Source organism: Pinus tabuliformis, chromosome 2_1, assembly GCF_031772625.1.
Source record: "Pinus tabuliformis cultivar Carrire ecotype Pingquan chromosome 2_1, CPIR1, whole genome shotgun sequence".
In the NCBI taxonomy this organism is placed as follows: domain Eukaryota; kingdom Viridiplantae; phylum Streptophyta; class Pinopsida; order Pinales; family Pinaceae; genus Pinus; species Pinus tabuliformis.
The window spans coordinates 865,621,199-865,647,633 of NC_142299.1; the positions used below are offsets into that span (position 1 = coordinate 865,621,199).

General features: G+C 36.6%; 1 protein-coding gene across 1 annotated transcript; it reads left to right on the forward strand.

The window, feature by feature from the left end:
• Positions 1–3,510: 3,510 nt before the first annotated feature.
• Positions 3,511–4,738, forward strand: LOC149203417 (proton pump-interactor BIP103-like). The gene is made up of 5 exons (XM_089401869.1): positions 3,511–3,663; positions 3,764–3,952; positions 4,037–4,321; positions 4,414–4,518; positions 4,607–4,738. Exons 1-5 carry the CDS (start codon positions 3,511–3,513, stop codon positions 4,736–4,738), a joined length of 864 nt encoding a protein of 287 aa, XP_089257995.1.
• The last annotated feature ends 21,697 nt before the right edge of the window (positions 4,739–26,435 follow it).

The window sequence follows — 26,435 nt, forward strand, 5'->3', positions numbered from 1 at the left end:
CTGGCGACTCGGCTGCCTAGGCGCTTTCCCACTATGGCTCTTGCTGAATCAGGACCGACACATTTTGTGACGTTTGTGTACGTCGTTTTGCAGTTTTGGTAGTTTTCAATATTTAATACAACAAATCTTTAACCAACGTTTCCAAACCATTGTTCCAGATTTGAGAAAATATAGCATCAGTAAAGCCAGGGCATTTCGAAATGATTTTGTTTGGATTTGAGTGAATACAACACCATCAGAGGCAGGGCATTTCTGCTTACTTGGTACCTTCATCCCATTAAAGTTTGGGCTGCTGTTGGACAACGTTGTTTCAATCCAACGATGAAGTTGAACACCTTGTCCTTCTCTTCCATATTAGGTAGTTCTAAGACCGCACTTGCAAATTCCCATTGACATGCCTGCAGACTCCCTTTTTTTCAGTGTACTTAATGTTTGTCCTTGCATCCCAAATATCATCTTGTGGGCTAAAATGAGTTTGTAATGCTTCCTTCATTTCTTCCCAAGTAGATATGTCCTCAGCATAACCATGAGCAGCCTGGTATACTTTCCTTCTCCACCACATCTTGGCATCATTTGTAAAGAATTGAGAAGCTGCCTTCACCTTGGCCTCTTCATTAGAAATCCCCAAGCATTCCAAGTATTGCTCCATATCCCATAAAACATTTCCAAGTGTCTTTGCGCTTCTCACTGCATCATAAGAATCAGGTTCCTTGATTTTGGTGTGGGTGGCTCCTCCAACTGGTCCCTACTCTACTGCCTTCTTCGAGATAGAAATCTCATTGAGAGCCTCATCAAGACACTTTTGTAGCTTTGTGATCTCTTCTAATCCTTAATCCTTCATAATTTCAAAGTTCTTGACTTCACTCGCAGTTTCTCCATACTACCATTCAAGATACTCATATTGTACCTTGAGGTTCTCATGGTCCTCTTCCTGATTCGTGAAATGATCTCTAAGTTCAACATTCTCAGCTTCCAATGCACTTATCTTAAAAGTTGTCTCATCCATAGGATCCAAAATCTTGCTCATGAAAACTGTGTCAGAACTCATGCTAGATTCACCTGTCACCTGTGGTTCTTCTACATTGTCTACCATCATCATTTACCTTGAACGTGTCACAACCATAAACTTCAAGGTTTAGCTTGGTTCTAACCCTTACCGAATCCCTAATGTCGCATTGTGACCAACTACCCAATGCCCAACTTCAATTCCAACTGCAACCATTGCCTGTCATATTCTAGCCTCTTTGTCAAAGCCCGTTTCTGTAAAATGGGCTCTGATACCAACTGTCATGCCCCTATGCCAATGAAGTCTTCCAACCACACATAGGTGGGTGAAACATTGCCAAATTTTTTTGTTTCACTACTACTTGAATTCATGGGCTACACCTACTCAACACTTAACAAATTTTTCACTAAGTGTTATCATGCAATGAAAATCGTTTCATTACCTTTCATTAGTTAATCTTCACATGCAGCGGAAATAAATATAACTCAGCAATGTACACACATATCATAAGGGAGGGGCAACTCCCAAATATAAGTATTCCCAATCAATTATAATTTAGTAATGTAAAATTTACAAACTTTACAATTTTCACAACCTTCATGTAGTCCATCCATGTTCTACCTGTATGCTGCCCTGTCCAAGACCTATGTCCACTGTGTTGGAATTTTGCATAAATCATGTGCCATCTACACACTTCACTGTTGTCATGCTACATCTACCCATGGCCCACTGACTCCTTATAGGTCCCATGACCCTTGGATTCACCCAGTGGTCTACTCATTCATCACAACTTGGCCCATGGCATAGTCGTGTCTCTTGAATGCATTTTCCGGTAGCGGTCTGTCTGACCACTCAACCCATTGTACTATTCTGAACGCACCTGTCTTGACCGCTTGCCCACACAATTGTGTAATGGCCCTCTACGATATTCCACCAAAATAGTCTGTCCGCTGTTTGCTTGACCTGCAACTCACTCGACCCGACCTTCACCCAACCTACGGAACCCCAAAACACACCCGTTTGACAATACTGAGTCCTACGGTTATGCCACACCTCTACATGTATGCCTCATCTCCCTTGCACTTGCTTGCACTATTTTTTTTGTTTTCTTGTGTGATGGTTCGATGATGATTCCACTCAAACATCCCACACCATACTTATACTGTTCTCTCCCTAATGTTTTTTCAAGAGACTCGTCGGTTCATGTGCACCTGCATGTTGGCCTGCCCATGCGTTGTTCGCCAGACTTGTTCGCTCCACATGACACACCCATTCATAAAATATTCTACTCGAGTCGACCATACATCCGCTACACGTCTTTGCCTAGTCGACTAGTCGCACTACCTAGCGACTCGGCTGCCTAGGCGCTTTCCCACTATGGGCGTTTGACTCATGTCTCCTTGAGATTACATGGAGATAGGCCTAAGAGGAAAACGATCTCTAGAAGAAGTTGTCTGTTTAAGGATATATGGTCAAAATTTCAAGTGGGTCTCTTTGATGGAGCATCATCTTTCAAAGCATGTGCTAGTGGGGTGCTTATAGTTTTGAAGTCCAGGCACTTTTTTCACTTTTGTTGGTCTAGTGGAGCTGGTACTAATAACACAACGAAGCTCCTTGCTTTGTGGGGAGTTATCTTTTGCACCAACTAACTTGAAATAAAGGAGATTGACATCCTTGGAGATTCTAAAGTCATCATTAAATGGGGCTTAAAGAGATATGTCTTTTTGCACCCATCACTATCTAATTAGATGAAAAGGATCATATTGATGATCATGACATTCAAAAATATCTCCTTCTATCATGTATATAGAGAACAAAATCGATCAATCAATCGATGGCTTGTAAAAAGAAAAGTGTAGCATGGAGCGAAGGAAGATCAAGTTATCAGAGTTTGAAAATGACAACTTACAACGATCACGAATCACTCAAATATAAGAGGCATTTTTTTGTTTTATGTTTTGAATGAAAATGTGTATGTAATAATATGAAACATAATATCTTTTTTGAAATAATTTAGCGTTCCCGCAAGAAGCGAGATACATGTTTTAAATTAAAAAGCACTCGTGGATATTATTAAAGACAACCGTCATATCACGAAGAAAATAGTGGATAGGCCTCCGTCCCAAAAGAATGGGACAGTCTATATTTTTCTACCAAAGTAATTGTAACTACTTTTCTTAATGAAAGTATGTATTTTTTTTTTCAAAAAAAAAATATAACCTCACGAACCGACACGTCTTGTGACGTTTGGGTACGTCGTTTCACGGTTTTGTTAGTTGTCAATATTTAATACAACAAATCTTCAATCAAACTTTTTCAAAACATTGTTCGGGATTTGAGCAAATACCACATCGGTAAAGGCAGGGCGTTTCGAAACGAGTTTTGTTTGGATTTGAGCGAATACAACACCATCAGAGACAGGGCGTTTCTGCTTACTTGGTACCTTCGTCGATTTAAAGTTGGGCTACAGCTTGACAACATTGTATTAGTTATAAAAAAACGAGATGGCCGCGGAATCAAGCTCCTACCAACCACAGGAATTTTACTTTGTTGCATACCCATTTTTGGAGTTGTCTGAGTCGAAAGAGGCCGAGAGAGAGTATGCGCAATATCGTAAAAAACGCTCTCAGATAATTGAAACCATAAGAGCCAAAAGGGTAAAATTATTAACTATTTCTCTGTAATTCTATATCGTGATATGTAAACAAACTTTCTGTTATTGATATACTCAACTATAACTATATGGGCTTGTTGCAGGCAGAGAGGAAGGAAGTTCTGGAGAAAATAAAGCCTCTGGTCGATGAAGAAAAAGAGATCAGGGAACGGTGCAACGAAATAAGTAAAAGATTATCAGAGTTGAATTTCAATTTCAAGAATGTAAGAGTGCCAAAAGATGGCGGCGATAACCAGAGTCTTCCCTCATCTGAACCCGAGATTGATCTAGCGGTATGGCACCTTGTTGTTTGCTGCGCAATATCACGTTGAAGTTTGATTCTACTAGACAGTTTGATTCTTTTGTTTTTTGTGCAGGTTAGAAAACTAGAGGCACAATTTAAGGGAGGGCGCAATACGCGAATAGAAGAGAACCACCTGCTGAAACAGATAAAAGATCTGGAGAAATCAAGAGGACAAGTTTTGAGCGTTGAAGATTGGAATTTGAAGAGGAAATTGAAAGATATTTGGAATGAGAAGAAAGCGTTGCGGGACATTGAGTCAGAAATCCACTCTCTGGAGAAAGATCTCCATCATTATAAATCTTGCATGGACCACCTTTCACCATCTCTCGATCGACTACGCACTCATCGATATCAGAAAGTAAGTTTCAAACTATGTCATTCGAATTTAATATTACAATTTAATTGAATAGAAGTCATTAATTTATATTCCAATGGCTTCCTTTCCTGCAGAATGAGCTTTCTTTTCAACTGCGGGCTGCAAGGGATGATGCGATATTTGATTTCTACAGGGACAATCACAACGCTTCTGACCTGGAGAACAGGTCAAGACTTGAGGTATTCCCTTGTTTGTATTTGGGTTTCTTCTACACCTTCTGACTTGTAAATGAAACAGAAACTAAATTGCATATTCATTTCCTTACAGGTTGAAAAATTCATGAAAATGTGGAATGAAAGTAAAGAGTTTAGGGAAGAATATGAACAAAGAAAGTTGATGGCTCGTAATCAACAATATCCCTCGGATGGGAATGCCACAAATAGCAACAGATCTGAATAATTCCTAATTTCCTAACTATATCATTTTTGAAAATATTTCTAGCCATGGTATTTTAGAATATTTCTAGCCATGGTATTTTAGAATATTTTAGCCATGGTATCTTAATATTTTTAGTAAATGAAGTTACTTAGTATAGTTTAGTCACATGAGTATAACTTTCATAACCAAAAACACATATGCAAAAGTGAGGGATTCTTACTTATTTTGAACCTCATATTTGTGTTATCTAATAGAGCTAATGTGTAGGACCTATTTATCAACATTGGGTGCAAGTTAATGATGGTCCATCATAATGAGGTAGTAGCAATGCAAACATAGAAAAATAAATGTGTTAACTTAGAGAGAGAAAGGTAGAGAGCAAGTGAGTGGAAGGGGTGGTGGGATGGTGATAGGGATGGGTGAGAGAGAACAAAGAGACAAAGAGAGAGGAAGAGGTGGTGGGATGGTGATAGGGATGTGGGAGAGAGAACAAAGTGACAAAGAGAGAGGAAGAGGTGGTGGGATGGTGATAAGGATGGGGGAGAGAGGAAGAGAGATAATTAGGGGATGAGGGAGATAAAGAAAAGGCTAAAAATTGGGAGATAATGATGGAGTTTCAAGGAGATAGAGTGATATAGAGAAGAGAGAGGGAAGAGAAGGGCTCCTTGATCTTATGCTGGCTATGTTAATCAACGAAACAAGTTGATTTGATTGAGTTGCAGGTATGTGTGGGAAATTACATCCATTGGGCATGGAGTAACCCTAGTAGTAATATTAAATGAAAAAGGACAAGTATGGTTATATCAAAACAAGGGTAAGATAGACAATGTGATGATATCTTCATCTAAATTAGTTGTATAGTAGGGTGAAGAAGGACTTAGAAGAAATACATAAACTGCTTAGTTAATAAGATGCAAATCACAACAATGTGAATTCTAAATCAATTACTAGTTAAACGAAACCTGAGATCTGTGTAAAATAACATGGAAAATTAGAAAAAGAAGTTCAACACATGAGGAAACACATTACCAACAAAGACTATCACATGGTCTTGATACAATGCATGTTTAATTGATATGCAAAAAAAAAGGAAAATACTAATACAATTTAGAAACTTCAACCATGTTGGAGTATTCATTTAGAAACTCAAACTCAAACTACATGACTTTAAGCTTATAAACTCTTATCCAACAATAAAATTACTTCTAGAAGTTCCAAAATTTGAATTTGCCAAGATTAAATTGATTGATATCTTTGTGCAACAATTGCATAGCATTGGGCACTGACTTTATGGAAAAATAGGGTTCAAAGATGAGCTCATATATCCTTAATCTCGATATATGTTGCAAAACAAAAGGATTTTTTTTATGTGAGAGTGTCCTTGAGATAGACCTCTCTCTCTTTCCAAAAAATCTTCTCCATCTCCTCACAATTTGCACCCAAACATCATAACTAAAACAAGAAATTCCAAAACTTGACAAATAGACTAATAGATTGTAAAGATGCATTTGAAGCTTGCAATAAATGATTCCTGTGCAGAAACAGAAGGAGGTTTTTTTTCTTTGGCCAATTATTGGAAACAACCTCTTTCAGTTTTTCTAAATTCATTTATGTTTAACCATAAAACAATTTTGAAAATGATGGCAAAAACATTCAATTTTGGAGAAAATTTGTAGCAGAGTGTGGGAGACTTTCATGCTTGATATGGTTGCAGAAATTTCCTGGAAAAATAGAGAAAATGGGTATGTTTGGAATGGCAGTGTGATGGTGTAGAACCCCTAAATTAGTTTTTTTAATGCTTGTAAACCTTCAAGATAACTAACTCCAACTTGCGCAGCAGATGCTTTCTTTCACTTAAGTTTCAAACACCTCCCTTTGACCTTTGCAACCTTTATTGAAACATGAAACTAGTTTAGAGCTTCAATTCCACTTTGGATGAAGGAGAAATGAGGGATGGCTAGAATAATTAGAGTTTTAAGCCTTTCACATGTCCCTTTCATGTATTGATGGTGAATTTTGAGTGGAGAGAGTGGGGTGACATGGGGATATCTTGCAATGATAATCAATGATAAAAAGTAAAGACCACTAACCAAGCCCATATAAATTATAATTAAATGAATCTAAATAATATGAATTTGACTAATGTTGTTGAATTTGACTTATGCAGATTGGATAGGAAAATATCTATCCTAGGACATCAAGGATGATTTTATATCATATTTTTATGGAATACAGCTTCAATTTCCCTTTGTTTCTATTATGGATTCTAGTAAAACTCGTCCAAATGAAAAGTTGCACATATATTGTTCCTCTAATGGTTGACCATATTGATAGGCACATCTATGATCCCATTCATTTGAGTGCATGGAGATGTTAAGAAGATGTAGTTCATTTTCCCAAATAAATACACACGTTTATTTAATATGACAAGAAAAATTTATGCAAGAAATGTAATAAGTATGTTATAAACAAGTGTCTAGCACTTTGAAATCCACACATCCATGCAATAGGAATAGTAAATGTTCTTAGAAACCTACACATCTTGTCCACTCAATGCAAGTAATTGGAACCTTTATGCAAGCCATAATTGACGGGGGATCAAGCTTGTCAGATGGATGGTACTCACTTGGTGAAAACTAGTTATAACGATGGAGACAATGGAGGGTACAATGGCCACCAAAATTCAATTTATGTATTGTTGCTTCCCATAATCATTACGTATAGGGTAAAATAATTAACCTAAAAATGGTCAATATTGTACCTTTGCAAAACAGGAGAAAAGTAATTGGGCCTTGAATGTTATGTTATCAACTCAGAACCAAAGTGTTGGGTAGCCTTTAAGTGAGTGCACTAACATACCTTGGATTTTACCTCCTAGTGACAGGACATCACTTCTCCCATCAATTATTTTCCATTTGGTGATGAATTATTTTTTAAGCTCCCTACTCATGGCTAAGACATAATAGGATCTCATATTCCAATTTATTATAATCAATGGAAACAAATTATTTTCGTTTTCTATGCTATAAAACATGTTTTATAGTCAAAGAATTCAATGGTTTTAGCATCTTCCTATTATGCAGGGTGACCAAATTATTTGTTGGAAGTAAGTGCATTGTTGAATGAAAGAAACTCTTTTATGTAGGAGGAAATATCATATCAATATGTAACATGGGAATATCCTAATCATTAATAAAGGGAGATGTGTTTGTTAGATTAGTTAAATTTTTTCCTAAAGAGGATTGTTTTAGATCATTTCCTTCCTAGTGGAATATTTTTATCGAAAGAGAAGAATGTTGATTTTTTTCCCACAAGACATTCCATGCTATTTTACATGGATACAAAGGTTTATTTCTTTCATGCAATAATTGACCAATGTAACCCACAAAATGTTAGTGAAATGATAGCTACGAGATAGTAGTTGGTTAATATCCTTTTGGGCTTACCTTCCCTAGCTTCGTGGAACAGTGAAATCAAATCCCCTGACCCAACTGTGGGTTTACCTTGATATAGAAAAGATAGGAGAAAAGATAAGAGTGTAATTTGGTTCATGAGGCAATGGTAAAGTTTATGATGAAATTCCTTGCCTCCGGAGGGAACAAGCGGCTTTGCACCTTCGAGTTGTAATTAGGTTAATGAGTCCATTTATGTTTGTATGGAAATGATGAAACCTAAACCTTTATATTGTCTCCTGGGACTGCAAAAATAAAGAAAGCTACATGCCTTGAGTGTTGGACACCCCCTTGGGCACCCTATTGTATCTGGTTCACTTGGATAAGTGTCCAACACACGAATTATTGGTAAATATGTGTACGAGAGTGATAGAAATGAAAATAGTAGCCCTTTCTTATGACGGGGCCTTATCTTCTCATCTCAGCTAGTGTACCTGGCGAGTGAGTCCTAAGCAATTGAGTCAGTCTTCGAAGCCATCCCGAAGTACCAACCGAGCATTAGTCCTGCCCTCACCCTCTTAATAAATAAAATATGGGTAAAAGCCTTTTCTATTTACGATATAATTTCCCTCCTATCAATCACCAAAGTTGATTTATATCCAAGTTATGCAGAGCCTATTCCTGTGTAAGATGCATAGTCCGTTCCAGAGCCTTTAGTTGGTATAGTGTATTTTTTTGCATGTATTTTAAAAAAACTAATACTAATTGAAGCGAGCAAAAGAAATATCCTAATACCAATAACTACCAAATTAGAAATATCTTGATAAATATAATAAGTAGGTGATACTTTATTGTGCTGACAATTCCTTGAATTATCACTTTAAGAGGATTGGAATTTTCATTTTCAATTAGAAGGCATAAAATCATCTCAAAAGAAAGTCATTTTTTTTCTAACAATGAAGATGTTAAAAAAAAATTGGTCCCATCTAAATTACTAGAAATAACACCTCTGGATTGGAATTTCTTATAAAATTATTAACTTTCTTTGAAACAACACCTAAGAACATAGTTTGTTCCCAATTAAAATATATATGAAAGTGACTCCAAAAAATATTGTGAAGGTATGAAACATTGACTCTATTTGTAGAAATTATTGGAGACAAGTCATAATTCTTTAGAATATTCTTCAACATCAACTTCTTGTTTGAGGGAATCATCATATTCGCTAGCATTTTCAAATGAAAAAGGGACCTAATCAATATGCTATTTGTGATATCTAAAATTCCACAAATTTTCAATCACTATTTTGTTTGAAAAGTCTATATCTAATGCAATGTTATGAAATGGTTCGTAGAAAAGAAACTTTGTCTAGAAAAAATCACGATTTATTTTGAATCCTTATTGGGAATAGAGTAAAAGAGTTTGATATATTTGAACAACATTATTTTGGCATGATAATTGATGAGAATCCCTTAATAGTTTCCTTAATAATTTTACTCGAACATGTTAGAAATAAATTAATGGATCAATGAATTACACAAAATATTGTGGAAACACAAATACACAAACAAAGAAAATAAGATAGGCACAAATATATATGGTTCACCCAATTTGGGCTACGTCCACGGAGAAACAATGAATCCTTTTATATTGTCCAACAAAATGAAGAGATATAACCTACAACAATTTCAACGTAATTTCCTCTTCGCTCTCACACAGTCACTTCTCTCTTTCTCGCTTAGAATAATAATACACAACCGCAATAAACTTCCCTCATATAAACCAAGGGTTGCCTTATAGGGAAAAAACCCTAAATTAACATAACTTCTACCGTTAGATCATCCGCCTAACGAACGACCTAGATTGACTATGAAATTACAATATTTTACATATGTCTTACCCTTCCCATTGAACCATTTGGTTGGATATTATTCTAGAGTAATATATATATATATAACATTTTTTCATTGTATTTTTAGTTCTCTAGAACTCATGAATGATATCCAATTCATGAATGAAATTTACCCATACCTAAAAATAGTTCCAAAGCAAATCAAATCACTTGATAGATAAGACTAAATGATTCACATTCCATATAAATTTTAAAATAACATAAACATCCTTAGGATATTATAAAACCAAATAGTATTATAAAATCGATGGTAATTAGTCATATTAATTAACAATACTACTTGCAATAGACGCATCAACGTGATAGGATGGTGTTAGGGTTTTCATGCCAGGACCGTCTGCGGTCAAGCTCAGAAGATGTAGTACAATTCCATCTTTTCCCACCGTAACAGACCCGCTTCCGTCACATAGCCCATAACCCACCTAAACTTCTTTGATGGGCACGATCTCATGCGACATTTGTCTTGTTGAAGGGTTTGTTATTTAGCTAAGTTGTATTATGCCCACCCTTATCGCCATTGCAGTTACAACTATGGGAGCCCCATCACCCCTGCAGGCAGCTGACGCAAATCGGTTGTGACAGTTATGGAAGAATTAATAGATTATTTGGCGGATCCGTTGGAGGATGTGCCTATCTGGACACAACCACATTCTTCTTCGGTTGGTTTTTTTCCTTCGACAGTGAACTTTCTGAAGCCATCAATGCTTTGCCCTCCATCTCCGGCACCAAGGTCTCCTTTGTAATCCTCCCGGAAGATGCCTCGTCTTTGCCGGACCTCATCTCCCAGCCCTTCTCGCCTTCCTTGCTTAGTTTCGTGGACCTCCCACCAAACCCTAGTGATCAAACCCTCTCTAAGGTCTTGGTTTCGAATCCGCCATTGACTGATTCATGCAACCTATTATGTTCCTATACCAATAGGTGTCATAATTTTTGAATGGATGAGGTCAAAACTATAATATGTACACATCTTTGCTTTCTGCAAATGTTTTCCATATTTGTAAAAAATCAAAAAATTAAAAAATGTAAAGAGGGTATGTCCTAAAAGAAAAATGAAAGGACAAAAAGAATGAAAAAGGTCAAAAAAATGAAAAATTAACCCCAAGGAAAAGGAAAGACCATGAAAGTGTGCAAGTCCAAATGCCACTGCTATTTTATTTTTTGTGCAATAATGATTGTGTGTAACTTGTTATTTATGCCACAATCCATGGCAACCAAATAGTTTAATCTTTCTTATTCCATGTTTTCAATTGCATGCTTAGAGATAGAGAATAAAATGTGACCAAACTGTTTAATCTGGGTAGATAAGTAGATAGGTAGAGTAAATAAAAAATGAGCTCAACAGTTTAATCTAAGCCCTTGGATGTAATAAGGATAGCTTTAGATAGATTTCTATTTTAAAAGAAAATAAAAGTTTGATAAGGGTTTGCCAGTACAAGTGCACCCTAATAAAGAGTAGAAAAAATGATAGGATGTGTAGATGGGTAAGTAGGTGAAAGGTTGCAGAATCATGGTGATTTATTGGATAAAATCATGTCATTTACTTACATCATCAAATTTATTAAGGCATGGATGACAATGGTACAGTTACAAAGTCAATTGATTAATTTCCCCATTCATTTTACCTTTTCACTAATTTCCCACAAGCAAAAATAAAAGTACCTAAAACCTTAAGTTAAAGGGGCTCAGAGCATTTCTCTGAATTCTGGAGGGACCAGACCCTTGGCCCAATAAATTATAAGGTTTAAGTACTACAAACCCTTTACAAGCGTTCACTCCCTCCATAATTCATCCATTTCAACTAAAAATCCATTTTCTTAAGGTGAAATTACCATTTACCTAGGAAAAGTAATAAAACTTACCTAAAACCCCCTTTGTGTACATGAAAACCCATAAAAAAGAATTAAGCCTAAGTTATAATGTGTAAATTTAAATGCATGAACAAATGTGTCAAGACATTATACTTAGCACAATTTGTTCCCTTTTTCATTTCGTATTAACTTTAACTTTTATTATATTTAACTCTCGAAAAATAAACCCCTTTCCCGTATATTTAATTAAAATCCCTAATGTTAAATATCCCACCCCGATGGTTTGGAATATAAAGCATATTAAGTAAATAAATTAGATGGATTGGATTTGCAACTAATTAAGAGCCATAACCCTCTGCCATTACAAAAATGGATTAATTGATCAAACTGCGATTAATTAATAACCTTCCTCAAATCAATTCATCCCCGACGTCATTAAGCCACCCTAACCACAATTAAGATCCTGTTGGGCCCCTCCATTAAACTCCCCAACCAAATCACATCCTATTCACCATACGATCTGACCCCTTCAGATCTAATGGTTGTCGCTCATATCGGGGGGCCTCCGATGCTGACCTTTACCTGCGCGATGTGAGCGATTTTACTATTCACCCCTCTGCTACGTGTTTCCCGATGAATGGCATCAGGGAAACCTCTCCCAATACTGCCAAGTCCCCAAAAATCATGCGATAGATTCTGCTTACCACCTCCTCTTACTGCCTTCGCTACATGACAAAACGTCACCCTCGTCTGTTGGCGCCAACTATCACTTTTCCATTATACCCACCAAAATCATTGACTTTGCACATAAACAAAAATACTCATTATTTTTGTTTTTTTACCAAGAAATAAACCTTTTGTTCTCCATGCAAACTCAGAGTACATTTGAACTGTCAACCCGCTACCAACTGTTGACCTCCCGAGGCCCCTGCACTAGTACCATTAATCCATTCAGACAACTGAAACCAAGTATTTACCCTATTTTCGACTGAGAAACCATGTTTTCGTGCCAAATCAGAGCTAAATTTCTTTAAAAATTAATTAATTTGGTAAGTTAAGATGTCTGTTAGTCCTTAGATACTCTGTGGTAATCCAATTTTTCCATATTTCCCTGAAATTCTTTGCCCCCATCCTTGAAATCCACAAGAACCAAGGATGGACGCCCCAATTTCTTTGAATGTCATGCTAGTTACTACTCCCCATAGAGATTTAGACCATCTTCCCCAGGCTGACAAATATTTTCAGATTAAGGACCTCATCTTTGAAGAATCCCCTTTGAAATTGCATTGTAGACATCGAGATAACTACTTGAACCTTGTAGATAAGATAGGCCTTTGGGAATCAAACCTGCCCAAATATCAATTCCCCAGTCTTCATGTCTTCCCGAAGATTATCCACTACTGTCATACAGACTATGACCTTATCATGAAAGCTGTAATGTCCCTAGATCAGAAAGTCCTATTCACTATCACTGCATAATCCATAAATGAGATGTCATAGTTACAACCTGGTGAAACCTCGCCCCCCCTACCATTGCTGACTTGCTTGATAGATTCTCCAAGCTATCTAGTTCCAAAAGTACTCAAATCCTCTAGACTTTCATTATTGTAGAAAAATACATGCCAAAAGACCCCCCTCCTTACATGTCATCCTTCTTTTCTGGTCTAGGCAAAGATATCACATCAATGATATCATGCATTTTAGGTTTTACCACTAGTGAATATGTAGATGATATCATTTTTTCCTACATGTCTATTTTTACCCCTGGCTAACCTCCTGCAGTCAAATTTGATTATGCAAAATTCATCTCAGATAAGATGCATGATCAGTTTCTGAGATTGGATCAGTCTTGTACCATTTATTTCTTTACTATCAGAGTGATATGTTTCCCTTCTCTGTCCAAAAACTGGATACTAAAGGAAACCCCAGATTAGTAATCTTTTGGACTTCTTTGATTCACTAGTTTGATGCTCAGTACTCTTATAATGACTTCATAGACCTCTTTGTACACCCAGTAGCAACCATGTTTCTAGGAAACCCTCCTCCCAGAATCAGTGCAGATATCAGGAGAATCTTGCAATTGTCCAAGCAATACAAAGTAGGGGATTGGTGCTTGTACCAAAACCATACAGAAATCAGAATGTATGGATGTGAGTTACCACCTTACAAAATGCCAAAGTACCTCTCCATGAGATTATTTGCTCTGGAGTACTATAGAGAAATAGTCAATTCAGATGAGGTGCATTTTGTTAGAACCAAGAAAAAGGACTAATTAAGAATAAAATATCATCTTGGCCCTTTCATTTGTAACAATAGAGAAGCAGGAAAGGAGGCAGATGAAATCTTCCAAAGGTTGAAATTAAAATAGAGTTTCATATGGATCTATGATCCCCACAACTTTATTTGTAATAGGAGACAGAAAAATAAGCTATCTCCTTACATCCAACATAGGATCCTAGAAATTGAACAATATGCCAATCGAACTGAATGGGTGGAAAACACATTAGTAGATCAAGATAGTACAGGGGTTGTTGTTGACAATGTATTGATGGATTTAGATAGGAGGCTTGATGAAGATTTATTTGTACAGGTGCCTGGAGAAACTCCATCTCAAAGGCAGTCACAGGAACACAGTGGACAAACTTCGGAGCAAGCAGGGCCATCAGGCCAACCAGGATCATCAGAGCAGGTAGAAGATTCAGAGCTACCTGAGATTTTAGAGGAGCTCAATAAAACAGAACAAAATATGAGCAATCCCCCCATTTTGCAGACTCCTCTAAATGAGGAGAAAAATCCAAAAAGAGATAGGGAGGAGGCCACTCCTTCCACCATACCTGTTAATCAAACCTATGTTAAGAGGCAAAGGTTAAACCCATTTTCTGAACAAGAATACACCGAGGAAACAGCAGGCAACATAGTGACAGAAAGAACTGATAGTGTGCATACTATCCCTTCAGGAGGTACACCATCTACCTCACAGTTCCAGGTATTATAAAGACATCAGATCACATAGGTATCTTCCTTTAGGGCTCTTTCTGGTCAGAGCCAGGATATGAAAGAAAAGTATAAATAAATCAAGGCAAGGAGCGAAAAAATAAAGGCTCAAACCTATGTTCATTATCTCAGATTGGCTCCAATGAACCAAACAAGGTTGATGTTAGCCTTTGATATAAAGGAAGGAAAGATGCAGATGAGCTTTATTAAGCCAACTGTTCAACAACCAAAATCAATGGCTCACTATTTGAAAACTGATTTTGAAGTTTTGGCAAAGGATATTCATCCTATTGACCAAATAGAGTTGCATAAACAAATAGGTGAAATGGTCTACCCTACATTAACCAACAAAGCAATCACAGCTCATCCACTACAGAACTCACTGAATAACACATCTGCACAGCTTCAATTGGAAAAGGCCTCTTCCCAAGCCAAAGACACCAGAATAAAGACTTTGGAAGACTTGGTCATAGAGCTGGGACATGATCCCAAGGATGTCAAAGCAGCAGAGCAATTAATAAAGAAGAAAAATGATGGCATAGCTGCACTGAAGAAGCAGCTCAAGATTCCTCCTCTTCACCATCCTCAAACTACCGAAGTTTTAGAAAAATAGAAGGAGGAAGAACTTATGGACCTGGTCCTTAAGTTGAGTGATCAATTAAAGGAAACCGAGAAAGAATTAGAGAAGTTGATGTAGTCCAAGTAGAGTGAGTTGACCACCACTCCTTAGACTGTAATACCTACAGTTTCCATAGTAGTACCCTCCACCCTGGCAGCTTTCTTGGCAGCAACGATTCAAACAATAACAACATTGCCAGTAGCAGGTACTACTTCAGCCACAGGTACATTGACAGAAAAGACAGATGAATTGGTTAATGCTATGGAACAAATGAGCATCTAGGCCACAAAACTCAAGAGACTCGGAGAGCAAGTGATAAGCCTAGAAACTAGTTGTTCACTCGAAGAAATACAACACAAAAAAAAAAACTCGGAAAAACCAAAGGATGGTAGAAAGAATAAGAATCCTTGAAAATGATTTGACTCTAGAAAAGCCATTGGGAGACATCAAGGATATACTATGGACCAATATCATTGATTCCATCAATTATATTTGGTCTTCCATTCAGGTTATTTTTGGGCAAATTGAATTAGTCAAAATAGCCATGGAATCCATACAAAAGACAAAGGAAGAATTGGGAGACAAGCCTGAGGAAGAAAATCAGTTGATAGATTTTTTGAACAGTAGAAACTGGTACCAGCTGGATGAATTAGAGATTCAGGACAGAACAACAACTATTATTGAGATAAAGAAGGTTCTTACTAGAAGGAACCAGATGCTTAATTTGTAGAAAAGATGTCAAAGCATTCAAGCAGACATTGACAACTTCATGTTAAAATATGACATTTTGAAAGAAAAAGGACTTCCTAGTCCTCTGGTCATACATGACAAATTAATGACACAGGAAGATTACATTGAAAAATTGAGTAAACAGTCCAGGAGCCAAGCTAGTTCTTCAGGAGTAAAAGCATTTCCTACAGGAAAAGTACTTTATGATGTCCTGTAGAATCTATTCTATATAGAACATGAAGTGAAACACTTGTTCACCAGCAAACCAAATTTTTCCAAATATACAGAAGCTGATGAAGTCTACAGGAAAATTATCAGAATAAAATTACCAGATAGTGAATGGTGGACCAGTTTGATTGATTTACTATAAGTTACTATAGTAAATCTGTAAGGTAAAAGGGTAACTGCCAAGTAAAACAGGTGAAAGAAGATCAAAGCAAAATAGGTAAAGAGTATCAGTAGGTCAAAGATGAAAGTAATTCTAGCACATAACTACAAGGAAAACTGCAAGAGCCAAAACCGAGCAACAACAGCCAGCACATTCACCAATAAAGGGACAGCAAGCAAACAGTTTTCCATCTGTCTCTATCTTCGTGTTGAAGATATTTTTTGTTTCCTAGAATAATTCTCATATAGTTATGAGATATTTTGTATCAAATTTTGTATAAATACTTCACAAGTTGAAGTAATTAGGGTGGATTAAAAATCATTTCTGGAGACATTTTGTTTTAAGCTAAGGAGCTATTGTACTTAAGACTAGATTGGTTTATTGGATTATGAAATAAAGTTGAGGACATTTCACTCAATTCTTGTGGGCAATTGGAACAAATACGTATCATTTTCTCATGTTTAAGTCTCGTTTTCTCTTTATGTCATGAATTATTCATATGTGTTTCTTATAAAATATTAAAAGCAAACAAGGAATGATATCATCAAAATTAGCTTAAGTGCTCTCTATTTTAACTGTTTGCTTCATTTATGTTTTCTACTAAATTGCCTTGGTCTGGGGATTCTTAATTGCCCCCTTATTTCCATATTTTATCCCCCTTTTGGCACATAGTACAGGATTCTTCATTTCCCTTTGCTACTGGCCATCCTTCCTTTCTTCATCCCAATCCCTGTTAAGGATTCTTCATTGCCCTTGGCCTTGGTTAGGACTTTCCATTCATTGAAACCTTCAGATTTATTCTTGTTGTGTTAGCCTGCCCTGTGAACTCTTACCTCAATGATAAATCAAATCCAGTTAAGCCTTTCTTGATTGACTCCATAGCCCAATGGCCTAAGTATTTGCTCTGCCCATTTGTCTTCTTAATTCCACCACCCAATCAAAATAAACAACCCTGAACATTAAGAACTAGCCCGAAATCTTATTTTTAAAACAAAGTTAAATCTGAAAGATAGAGCCCTCTCTGGACTTAGGTTGGCTAGAACCTAGGTCTAAAAGATTGGTTTGTGGTTGCCTCGGGCCATTCCTTCTTTGATAACTTCTAAGGAAAAAACCTGAGCGATAGCGTAGTGGTGACCATACTGGGGATTAAAAACCCTCAGTTTCAATAAACCTTTGAGGAATTCAATTTTTTATTCATAAGCATCTTAAAGGGTTATTAGTAGTTATTTCCAAAAGTTCATAAAAATTTAAAACAATCACAAAAAGCTCGAAATCTGGATTCAGGGAACACTCATTATACTAGGGCCAACCCTGATCCAAATCCTCCCCTTGTATTTGAAATTCCCAACCTTATTCCGAAGATAATCAGATGACAAGAAAGTTCAGTAAGCCCTAGACCTGTTTTTAGATCCAATTCATGCCTTGCTGAGTGGTTATTCCTTGAAGACATCCCTTTTGATGAGTATTTTGGTCTCTCTCTGTTTAGAACCACGTCTGATAATGAACTGTTGTACCTAGTCCCAAATCCAGAATTCATCAGAGAACTTGAAATCCAACGAGCCAACTTGTCAATAGATCAAAATATATTGAACTCCCCTCAGTCATCCCTTACCACTGATAGACACCCTGAACTTTCTGAAACAGCTTCCACATCTTTTAGCTCACCATTGTTTCCCCATACCTCTGAAGATCAGCACTCATCTCCATTCATACCTTCGCTCCCTCATCAGCCCATCACTGCCCTTCAAACAACTATTACCCATGTTACTCCAGCTCCCCTTGTTGTCCCAAATCCTCTAGTTACCGCAACTCCTGTTCTCAATCCTATACAACTTAGAGCTATGGCCCTCAGATATGCCCCCCTTGTGATGCCTACTCCTCAAGGTGCCTTACCAGTAGATTATTAGAGTAAAATCACCTCATTCGATGGCACTGGAACATACACAGCATAACCCACACTAAGAAAATGACAGATTATTTTGAATTGCATGAGATTGACATAGGAGATGTCCAAATGAGAATCTTTGTCCAAAGTTTAGCTGGAGAAGTGAGAACATGGTTTAGATCTTTGCCCCCTCAAAGCATAGATAGTTTAGAAGTCCTTTACCAACAATTCTTAGATAGGTGGGAGAAAAAGAAGAATCCTCTTCAAATTCTATCTGAATATGAAAACCTTAAAAGGGGACCAAATGAAACTGTTCAGGACTACTGTACTAGGTTTAACAATGTGTATAATGCAATCCCACTTGACCTTAGACCTCCACCTGGTTTAGCCCTAATTAAATTTTCAGACGGATTTGACACAGATATGGATTTTCAACTTAGAGAAAGGAATTCCCCCACACTTGAAGATATGTAAAGTGTAGCAGTTAGCGTAGAAGCTAATCTGCTATCCAAAAGGGCTAGAGTTATAAACGAGAGAAGAACACCTTTGAAAGATGAAACTTCACCCTTTGATCAGAAAATGGATGCTTTAGCTAAAGGAATGGAAAGGTTGATGGATAGAATAGAAGTCATTGAAAGGAAACCTCACTGGGATAACCAACAGGCTAATCCAGTAAGGAATCCAAACTTTAGGAAAAACCAAAAACAAAACACTAGTAAAAATGGACCTAATTAGAACATTAGGCCACCTTTCCAAGAAAATTGTGGTGAGACTTCCCACCAAGAAGACCCTGAGATCGATACTCAAATCAACCTTACGGGCTTAGATAATGAAGAAATTGTTTTTCTAACTCAGGATGATCAAGAATTATACATGTTTCAACAGTTACAGACCCAAACAGGAGAATCTTTCGACTATAAGCAAGGGTATGACTCTGCTATTTTCGAAGTTCATAAACAACACAACTTAAGAAACAAGAAAAACACTTATGTTCCTGATCAGAATAAAAAAGCAATACCTAACCAGTCTAAGAAAGTAAAAGCTACAAATCAGAATCCTCAGGTCACAAAAACGTTACAAATCCTTTCTAGACCACATCAAAATCCTCCTAGTCCCACCATTGAAGATGTAATAGATAACCAGCCTTCTAATGCGCAACCTTCCACTTCAGTCCCCCTCAAATGAACAGTGGAACAGCCCCCAAAAATCATATTAGAAAATCCAATTGAAAGCAATCATAACAATGAAAAAGAAAAGCATACTACTCAGAACTTTGGCTCTAAAATTCCAAATATTCAAACAGATAAATCCCCTCTACCTTTCAATTTGGGAGCAGAGGTGGCCAAACTAAAAGTTTTTGTGCCTCTGATAGAATTTGTTAAACATGAAACTTACAGATCTCAAATGAGTAAATCTTTAAACTTCCATGAGAATGAAGACTCTGTGAATCTTTTTGATGACCAACCTAAGTTAATTTTTGGAACAGATGTTAATGGGAAGCCAGTTGAAGGAGGGATACCACCCTTCTACACCACCCTTAATATCCACGATAAAATCCTACATAATGCCATGCTTGACTATGGGGCCTCACATAATCTTATGCCTAAGTCTATAATGGAAAAGATAAACTTGGATATCACTAGGCCTTATAAGGATCTCTTTTCCTTTGATTCAAGCCAAGTTAAATTCTTAGGTCTCATAAAATATTTGTGTGTCTCCCTAGTTCAATACCCTACCAAGACCATACTTATGGACATAGTTGTTGCTGATATACCCCCTAAGTATGGTATGTTGTTGTCTAGATCTTGGGGTGCCAAACTCCAGGGATCTCTACAACTGGACATGTCCTATGCTACCATATCAGTCTTTGGACACCCCAAGAAGCTGTATAGAGAGACTATGATGAAGTATGTAGTGAGTTCCCAGGAGAGACCTCATAATTTTCCCATATATTCAGTACATTCTGATATTGATTCCTTCATAATTTACAACAATGAAAATAATCAAGAAGACACTTTAAGTAATATAACAACAGAACCAAAAGAAATTGCAATATCAAAAGAAAATCAAAATGTCCAAATTCATGAGATCTCAGATAAAAAATATGACCTAGATACCTCAGTCAAGAAAGATTCCACTATCCCAGATGAAAATTATGAGCATGAAATCCTATGGCATATGGAGTTTAATGGGTTAGTCAACAAGCAAGTTGTAGGAGTAGGTGTATGCATTTATAACTTAGAAAATGATCATGCAGAAGGCCATGCCTACAGATTGAACTTTAAATGTACAAACAACATGGCTGAATATGAAGCACTTTTGTTAGGTCTGAAGCTATTCAAAAGGTTAGGGGCCATAAGAGTCTCCATTATGGGAGATTCTGAGTTGGTAACCAAACAAATTAAAGCTGTTTATATGACTAAGGATCATAGGCTAGGATTTTATAGAGGAACGGTGATAGAAATACTAAATACCTTTTTAAGAACCAAACTTGTTGTTATTCCAAGGAAACACAACATGCAAGCTCACAACTTAGCCATGCTTCGTAGTAATTGTAAGTTTCCCTTTCAACCCAACCATCAGTAAACCGCTGAGGTTAGGCATAGACCTGCTATTCCTGACAATTTAAAGAATTGTTAAGTGTTTGATAATGATCAACAAATTAACCATTTTTTAACTTTAGATAATGAATTTGTAAATACCAACATAGACACAGACATAGCATTAGATATTGATTGATCTGATAAAGTAGAAATTAACAAACTAGAAGATGATCAGATAGACAGATTTTACCCTACAAAGTTTACTAAAGTAGATATTCAAAACCTCAAATAGATGGAAATTGATGAAGTCATTGATGAAGAAACTGAAGTCATAAACCTTAAAGATAATTTTCTACCCAAAGGATTAACTCCTTTGGAGGACTTATTCGATTCAAATGATATTCCCAAAAAGCCTAAAATGGAACCCTTGAAATCAAACATTGAGGAATGCAATATAGGATCTGAAGAAAATTCCAAACTAATAAAACTTTCAAAATCATTACCTCCCAATGAAAAACTGAAACATATAGAACTGCTGAAGGAATTCCAGGATGTTTTTTCCTGGAGTTATGAGGACCTAAAATCCTTTGGTACTAGCATAATACAACACACTATTCCATTAAAAGAAGACCAAAATCCCTTTAGACAGAAAATTAGAAGAATCAACCTTGTTTTGTTGCCTTCTATTGAAAAGGAGATGAGAAGAATGTATGAAGCTAGAATTATTGCACCTATCAGGTTGTCAGACTGGGTTTCCAATTTGGTACCCACAAGAAAGAAAACTGGCAAAATTAGGTTGTGTGTTGACCTTAGGAATTTGAATAAGGTTTCACTTAAGGATAACTATCCTCTTCCGAAAATGGATCACATACTACAGAGGGTAGTAGGTTCCTCCAGAATCTCACTGCTAGATGGGTTCTATGGTTATAACCAAATCCTAGTCCACCCAGATGATCAGGCAAAGACTGCATTCACAACTCCATGGGGCACTTTCATGTATGTGAAAATGCCATTTGGATTGAAAAATGCAGGGGCCACCTTTCAAAGAGCAATGTATATAGCCTTTGTAAGGAAATCCATGACTTCCTAGTAATATACCTTGATGACCTCACAGTTTTCTCTAAATTAGATCTACAACACCTAGATCATCTTAGGCATGTCTTTGTTAAATGTAGGAAATATGGAATTTCTCTGAATCCTAAAAAATCTTTATTTGGGTTGGAAGAAGGGAAATTGTTAGGCCACATTATCTCCAAAGATGGTATCAAGATTGTCCCAACAAGAATTGAAGCTATTTTGCAGATACCACATCCCAAGAACATCAAAGAACTTCAAGCATTTTTAGGTAAAATAAACTTTTTGAGGAGATTTATCTGTAATTTAGCTGAATTAATTAGATTACTAAATAACATGTTAAAGAAAGATTTGACTATTAAATGGACTCTACAGGCTGAAAAGTCATTTGAAGATATAAAGCTAGCCTTAACACAAATTCCAGTCCTCATCAGTCCAATGTTTGATAGGGAATTTATCATATTTTCTTTTGCTTCAAAACACACCATTGTTGCAGTCCTTTTGCAGAAAAATAATCAGGGTTTTGAACAACCAATAGCCTTCTTTAGTAAAGCACTGAGAGATGCACCTTTAAAGTATAACATAATGGAGAAACAAGCTTTTGCTTTAGTTAAAGCAATTAAAGATTTCAGAGTTTATATTTTGTACTCCCATATAGTAGCTTATGTCCCCAATGCTATAGTCAAGGACATTCTAACACAAAATGGACCTGATGGAAAGAGAGGAAAATGGATAGCTACAATATTAGAGTATGATTTAGAAATTAAACCTACCAAATTGATCAAAGGCCATGGTTTGGCTAAGCTAATGGTTGAATCAAACTATCAGGCCCTAGACATAAACTTCATTGCAGAACTGGATAATGAAGAGGAGATGGCGACTCCACAGATTAGCCAAGCCTTTACAGACTCACCATGGTATGCTAACATAATATATGTTCTACAAAACCTTCAAGCTCCTCCAGAGCTATCCAGGACTAAAAGTAGGTTCTTAAACATGAAATCTTTGAAGTTTTGCATAATTGATAATGCTTTATTTTGGAAAAATCATGAAGGCATCTTTCTAAATTATTTGTTAAAGGAGGAATCTAATAAAATTTTGCAAGAGTTTCATGCAGGTGACTGTGGGGGACATATCTATTGGAAGAAAACAACTGATAAGATCTTGAGGGCTGGTTTTTACTGGCCCACTCTGTTTTCTGATGTGAAAAAATTTGTAACCTCATGCCAGAAATTTCAAATTTTTGAAGGGAAAAGAAAACTACTGCCATTACCTTTGAAACCTATATCTACTGAAACACTTTTTCAAGAATTGGGTCTTAACTTCTTTGGTGAAATTCATCCCCCTTCCTCTACCCAACATAGATGGATCTTAACTGCCACAGATTTTTTTACAAAGTGGATAGAAGAAATAACCTCAAGACAAGCCACTGATACTATCATAATAGGTTTTCTCGAGACCAACATTCTGTCCAGATTCGGTTGCCCAACTAAAATCATCACAGACAATGATGCAACCTTTAAATAAAAAAGGATGATTGATTTTTGCAACAAATATCACATAACCCTTGGTCATTCCACAGCCTACTATCCCTAAGGAAATGGACTTGCAGAGTCTTCCAATAAAAGCTTAGTAAACATCATCAAAAAACTATTGGAAGACAATAAGAAGACCTAGAATAAAAAACTAGTGAATGCTTTGTGGGCAGACAGGCTGACCACAAAGAAATCTATCGGCACCAATCCCTATCAGCTAGCCTATGGAATGGAGGTTGTCTTCCCATCTTCTTTGGGAACTCGAGTGATGAAATTACTCCAAGAAGCATAGGTCGAGCCCAATGACATTCAAAGAAGGATCAACCAGACTATTCATTTGCAACAAACCAGAGAGCAAGTCTACATCAGGTCCCAAGTTGTGTAGGAGAAAATCAAGAAAGCATTTGACAAAAGAACGAAAGTAGAAGATTTCTATCTAGGAGACAAAGTACTGAAATGGGACTCAAGAAGGGAAGTTAAAGGGAAACACAGAAATTTTGACTTCCTATGGAAAGGTCCTTACATTATTTATGCTTTCAGAGGTAATAATGCTTATTTTTTCAAATAATTGGATGGTGCAGAAGTAGAAGGAGGACAAGTTAATGGTCGAATGCTAAAGCACTACATAGATCCCAGTTACTGATTCCACTAATCACTTGTACATACTATATCCTTCATAAAGTTCAGTGTGGATTGGATGGTAAACTTTGGAGTTGAAGCTCGAAGAGAAGGCCCTAAGATTTAAAGTTTACTGTCAATAAATATCAATGAAGAAAAAAAGTAAAAAGGAAAGTTGCAGAGAAAACCATAGAAATTCAAAAAGCCATTGATCTACTAGTTCTTGACATTTCACCAGGAAATGCCATCCCTAAGTGGAGCCACTATTATGTTCCTATACCAATAGGTGTCATAATTTTTGAATGGATGAGGTCAAAACTGTAATATGTACATACCTTTGCTTTCTGCAAATGTTTTCCATATTTGTAAAAAATCAAAAAATTAAAAAAAGTAAAGAGGGTATGTCCTAAAAGAAAAATCAAAGGACAAAAAGAATAAAAGAAGGAAAAAAAAGAAGGAAAAATGAACCCCGAGGAAAAGGAAAGACCATGAAAGTGTGCAAGTCCAAATGCCACTACTATTTTATTTTTTGTACAATAATGATTGTGTGCAACTTGTTATTTATGCCAAAATCCATGGTAACCAAACAATTTAATCTTGGTTATTCCATGTTTTCAATTTCATGCTTAGAGATAGAGAATAAAATCTGACCAAACTGTTTAATCTTGGCAGATAAGTATAGGTAGAGTAAATAAAAAAGGAGCTCAACAGTTTAATATGAGCCCTTGGATGTAATAAGGATAGATTTATATAAATTTATATTGTAAAAGAAAAGAAAAGTTTGATAAGGGTTTGCCAGTTCAAGTGCACCCTAATAAAAAGTAGAAAAAATGGTAGGATGTGTAGATGGGTAAGTAGGTGAAAGGTTGCAGAATTATGGTGATTTATTGGATAAAATAATATCATTTACTTACACCATCAAATTTCTTAAAGCATGGATGACAATGGGATAGTTACAAAGTCAATTGATTAATTTCTCCATTCATTTTACCTTTTCACTAATTTCCCACAAGAAAAAATTGAAGTACCTAAAACCTTAAGTTAAAGGGGCTTAGAGCATTTTCTGACTTCTGGAGGGACCGGACCCTCGGCCCAATAACTTATAAGGTTTAAGTACTACAAACCCTTTACAAGTATTCACTCCCTCCATAATTCATCAATTTCAACTAAGAATCCCTTTTCCTAAGGTGAAATTACCATTTACCAAGGAAAAGTAATAGACCTTACCTAAAACCCCCTTTGTGTACATGAAAACCCATAAAAAAGCATTAAGCCTAAGTTATAATGTGTAAATTTAAATGCATGAACAAATCTGTCAAGACATTATACTCAACGCAATTTGTTCCGATTTCCATTTCATATTAACTTTAACTATTATTATATTTAACTCCCGAAAAATAAACCCCTTTCCCATATATTTAATTAAAATCACTAATGTTAAATATCCCGCCCCGATGGTTTGGAATATAAAGCATATTAAGTAAATAAATTAGATGGATTAATTAGTTGATTTGTGAGTAATTAAGAGCCATAACCCTTCGCCATTACAAAAAGGGATTAATTGATCAAATTGTGATTAATTAATAACCTTCCTCCAATCAGTTCACCCCCGATGTCATTAAGCCGCCCTAAGTCGCAATTAAAATCTTGTCGGGCCCCTCCATTAAACTCCTCGACCAAATCACATCCTGATCACCGTACGATCTGACCCCTTCAGATCTAACAATTGTTGCTCATATCGAGCAGCCTTCGATGCTCACTTTTACCCACTCGATGTGAGCAGTTTTACTATTCACCCATATGCTATGTCTCACCCAATGAATGGCATCGGGCGGACCTCTCCCAATATCACCAAGTCCCCAAAATGGTGCGATAGATTCCACTTACTGCCTCCGCTTACTACCTTCGCTACATGACAAAATGTCACCTCCATCATTTTGCGCCAACTGTCGCTTTTCCATTATACTCGCCAAAATCATTGACTTTGCAGATAAACCAAAAATACTCATTATTTTTGTTTTTAACTAAGAAAGAAACCTTTTGTTCTCCATGCAAACTCAGAGTATGTTCTAACTGTCAACCCGCTACCAACCGTCAACCTCCCGAAGTGGCTGAACTCTAGATTACCATTGTGGACCCGTACGCTCCCTGCGAACAGTGCACTAGTACCATTAATCCGTTTAGACAACCAAAACTAGGTATTTACCCTATTTTCGACTGA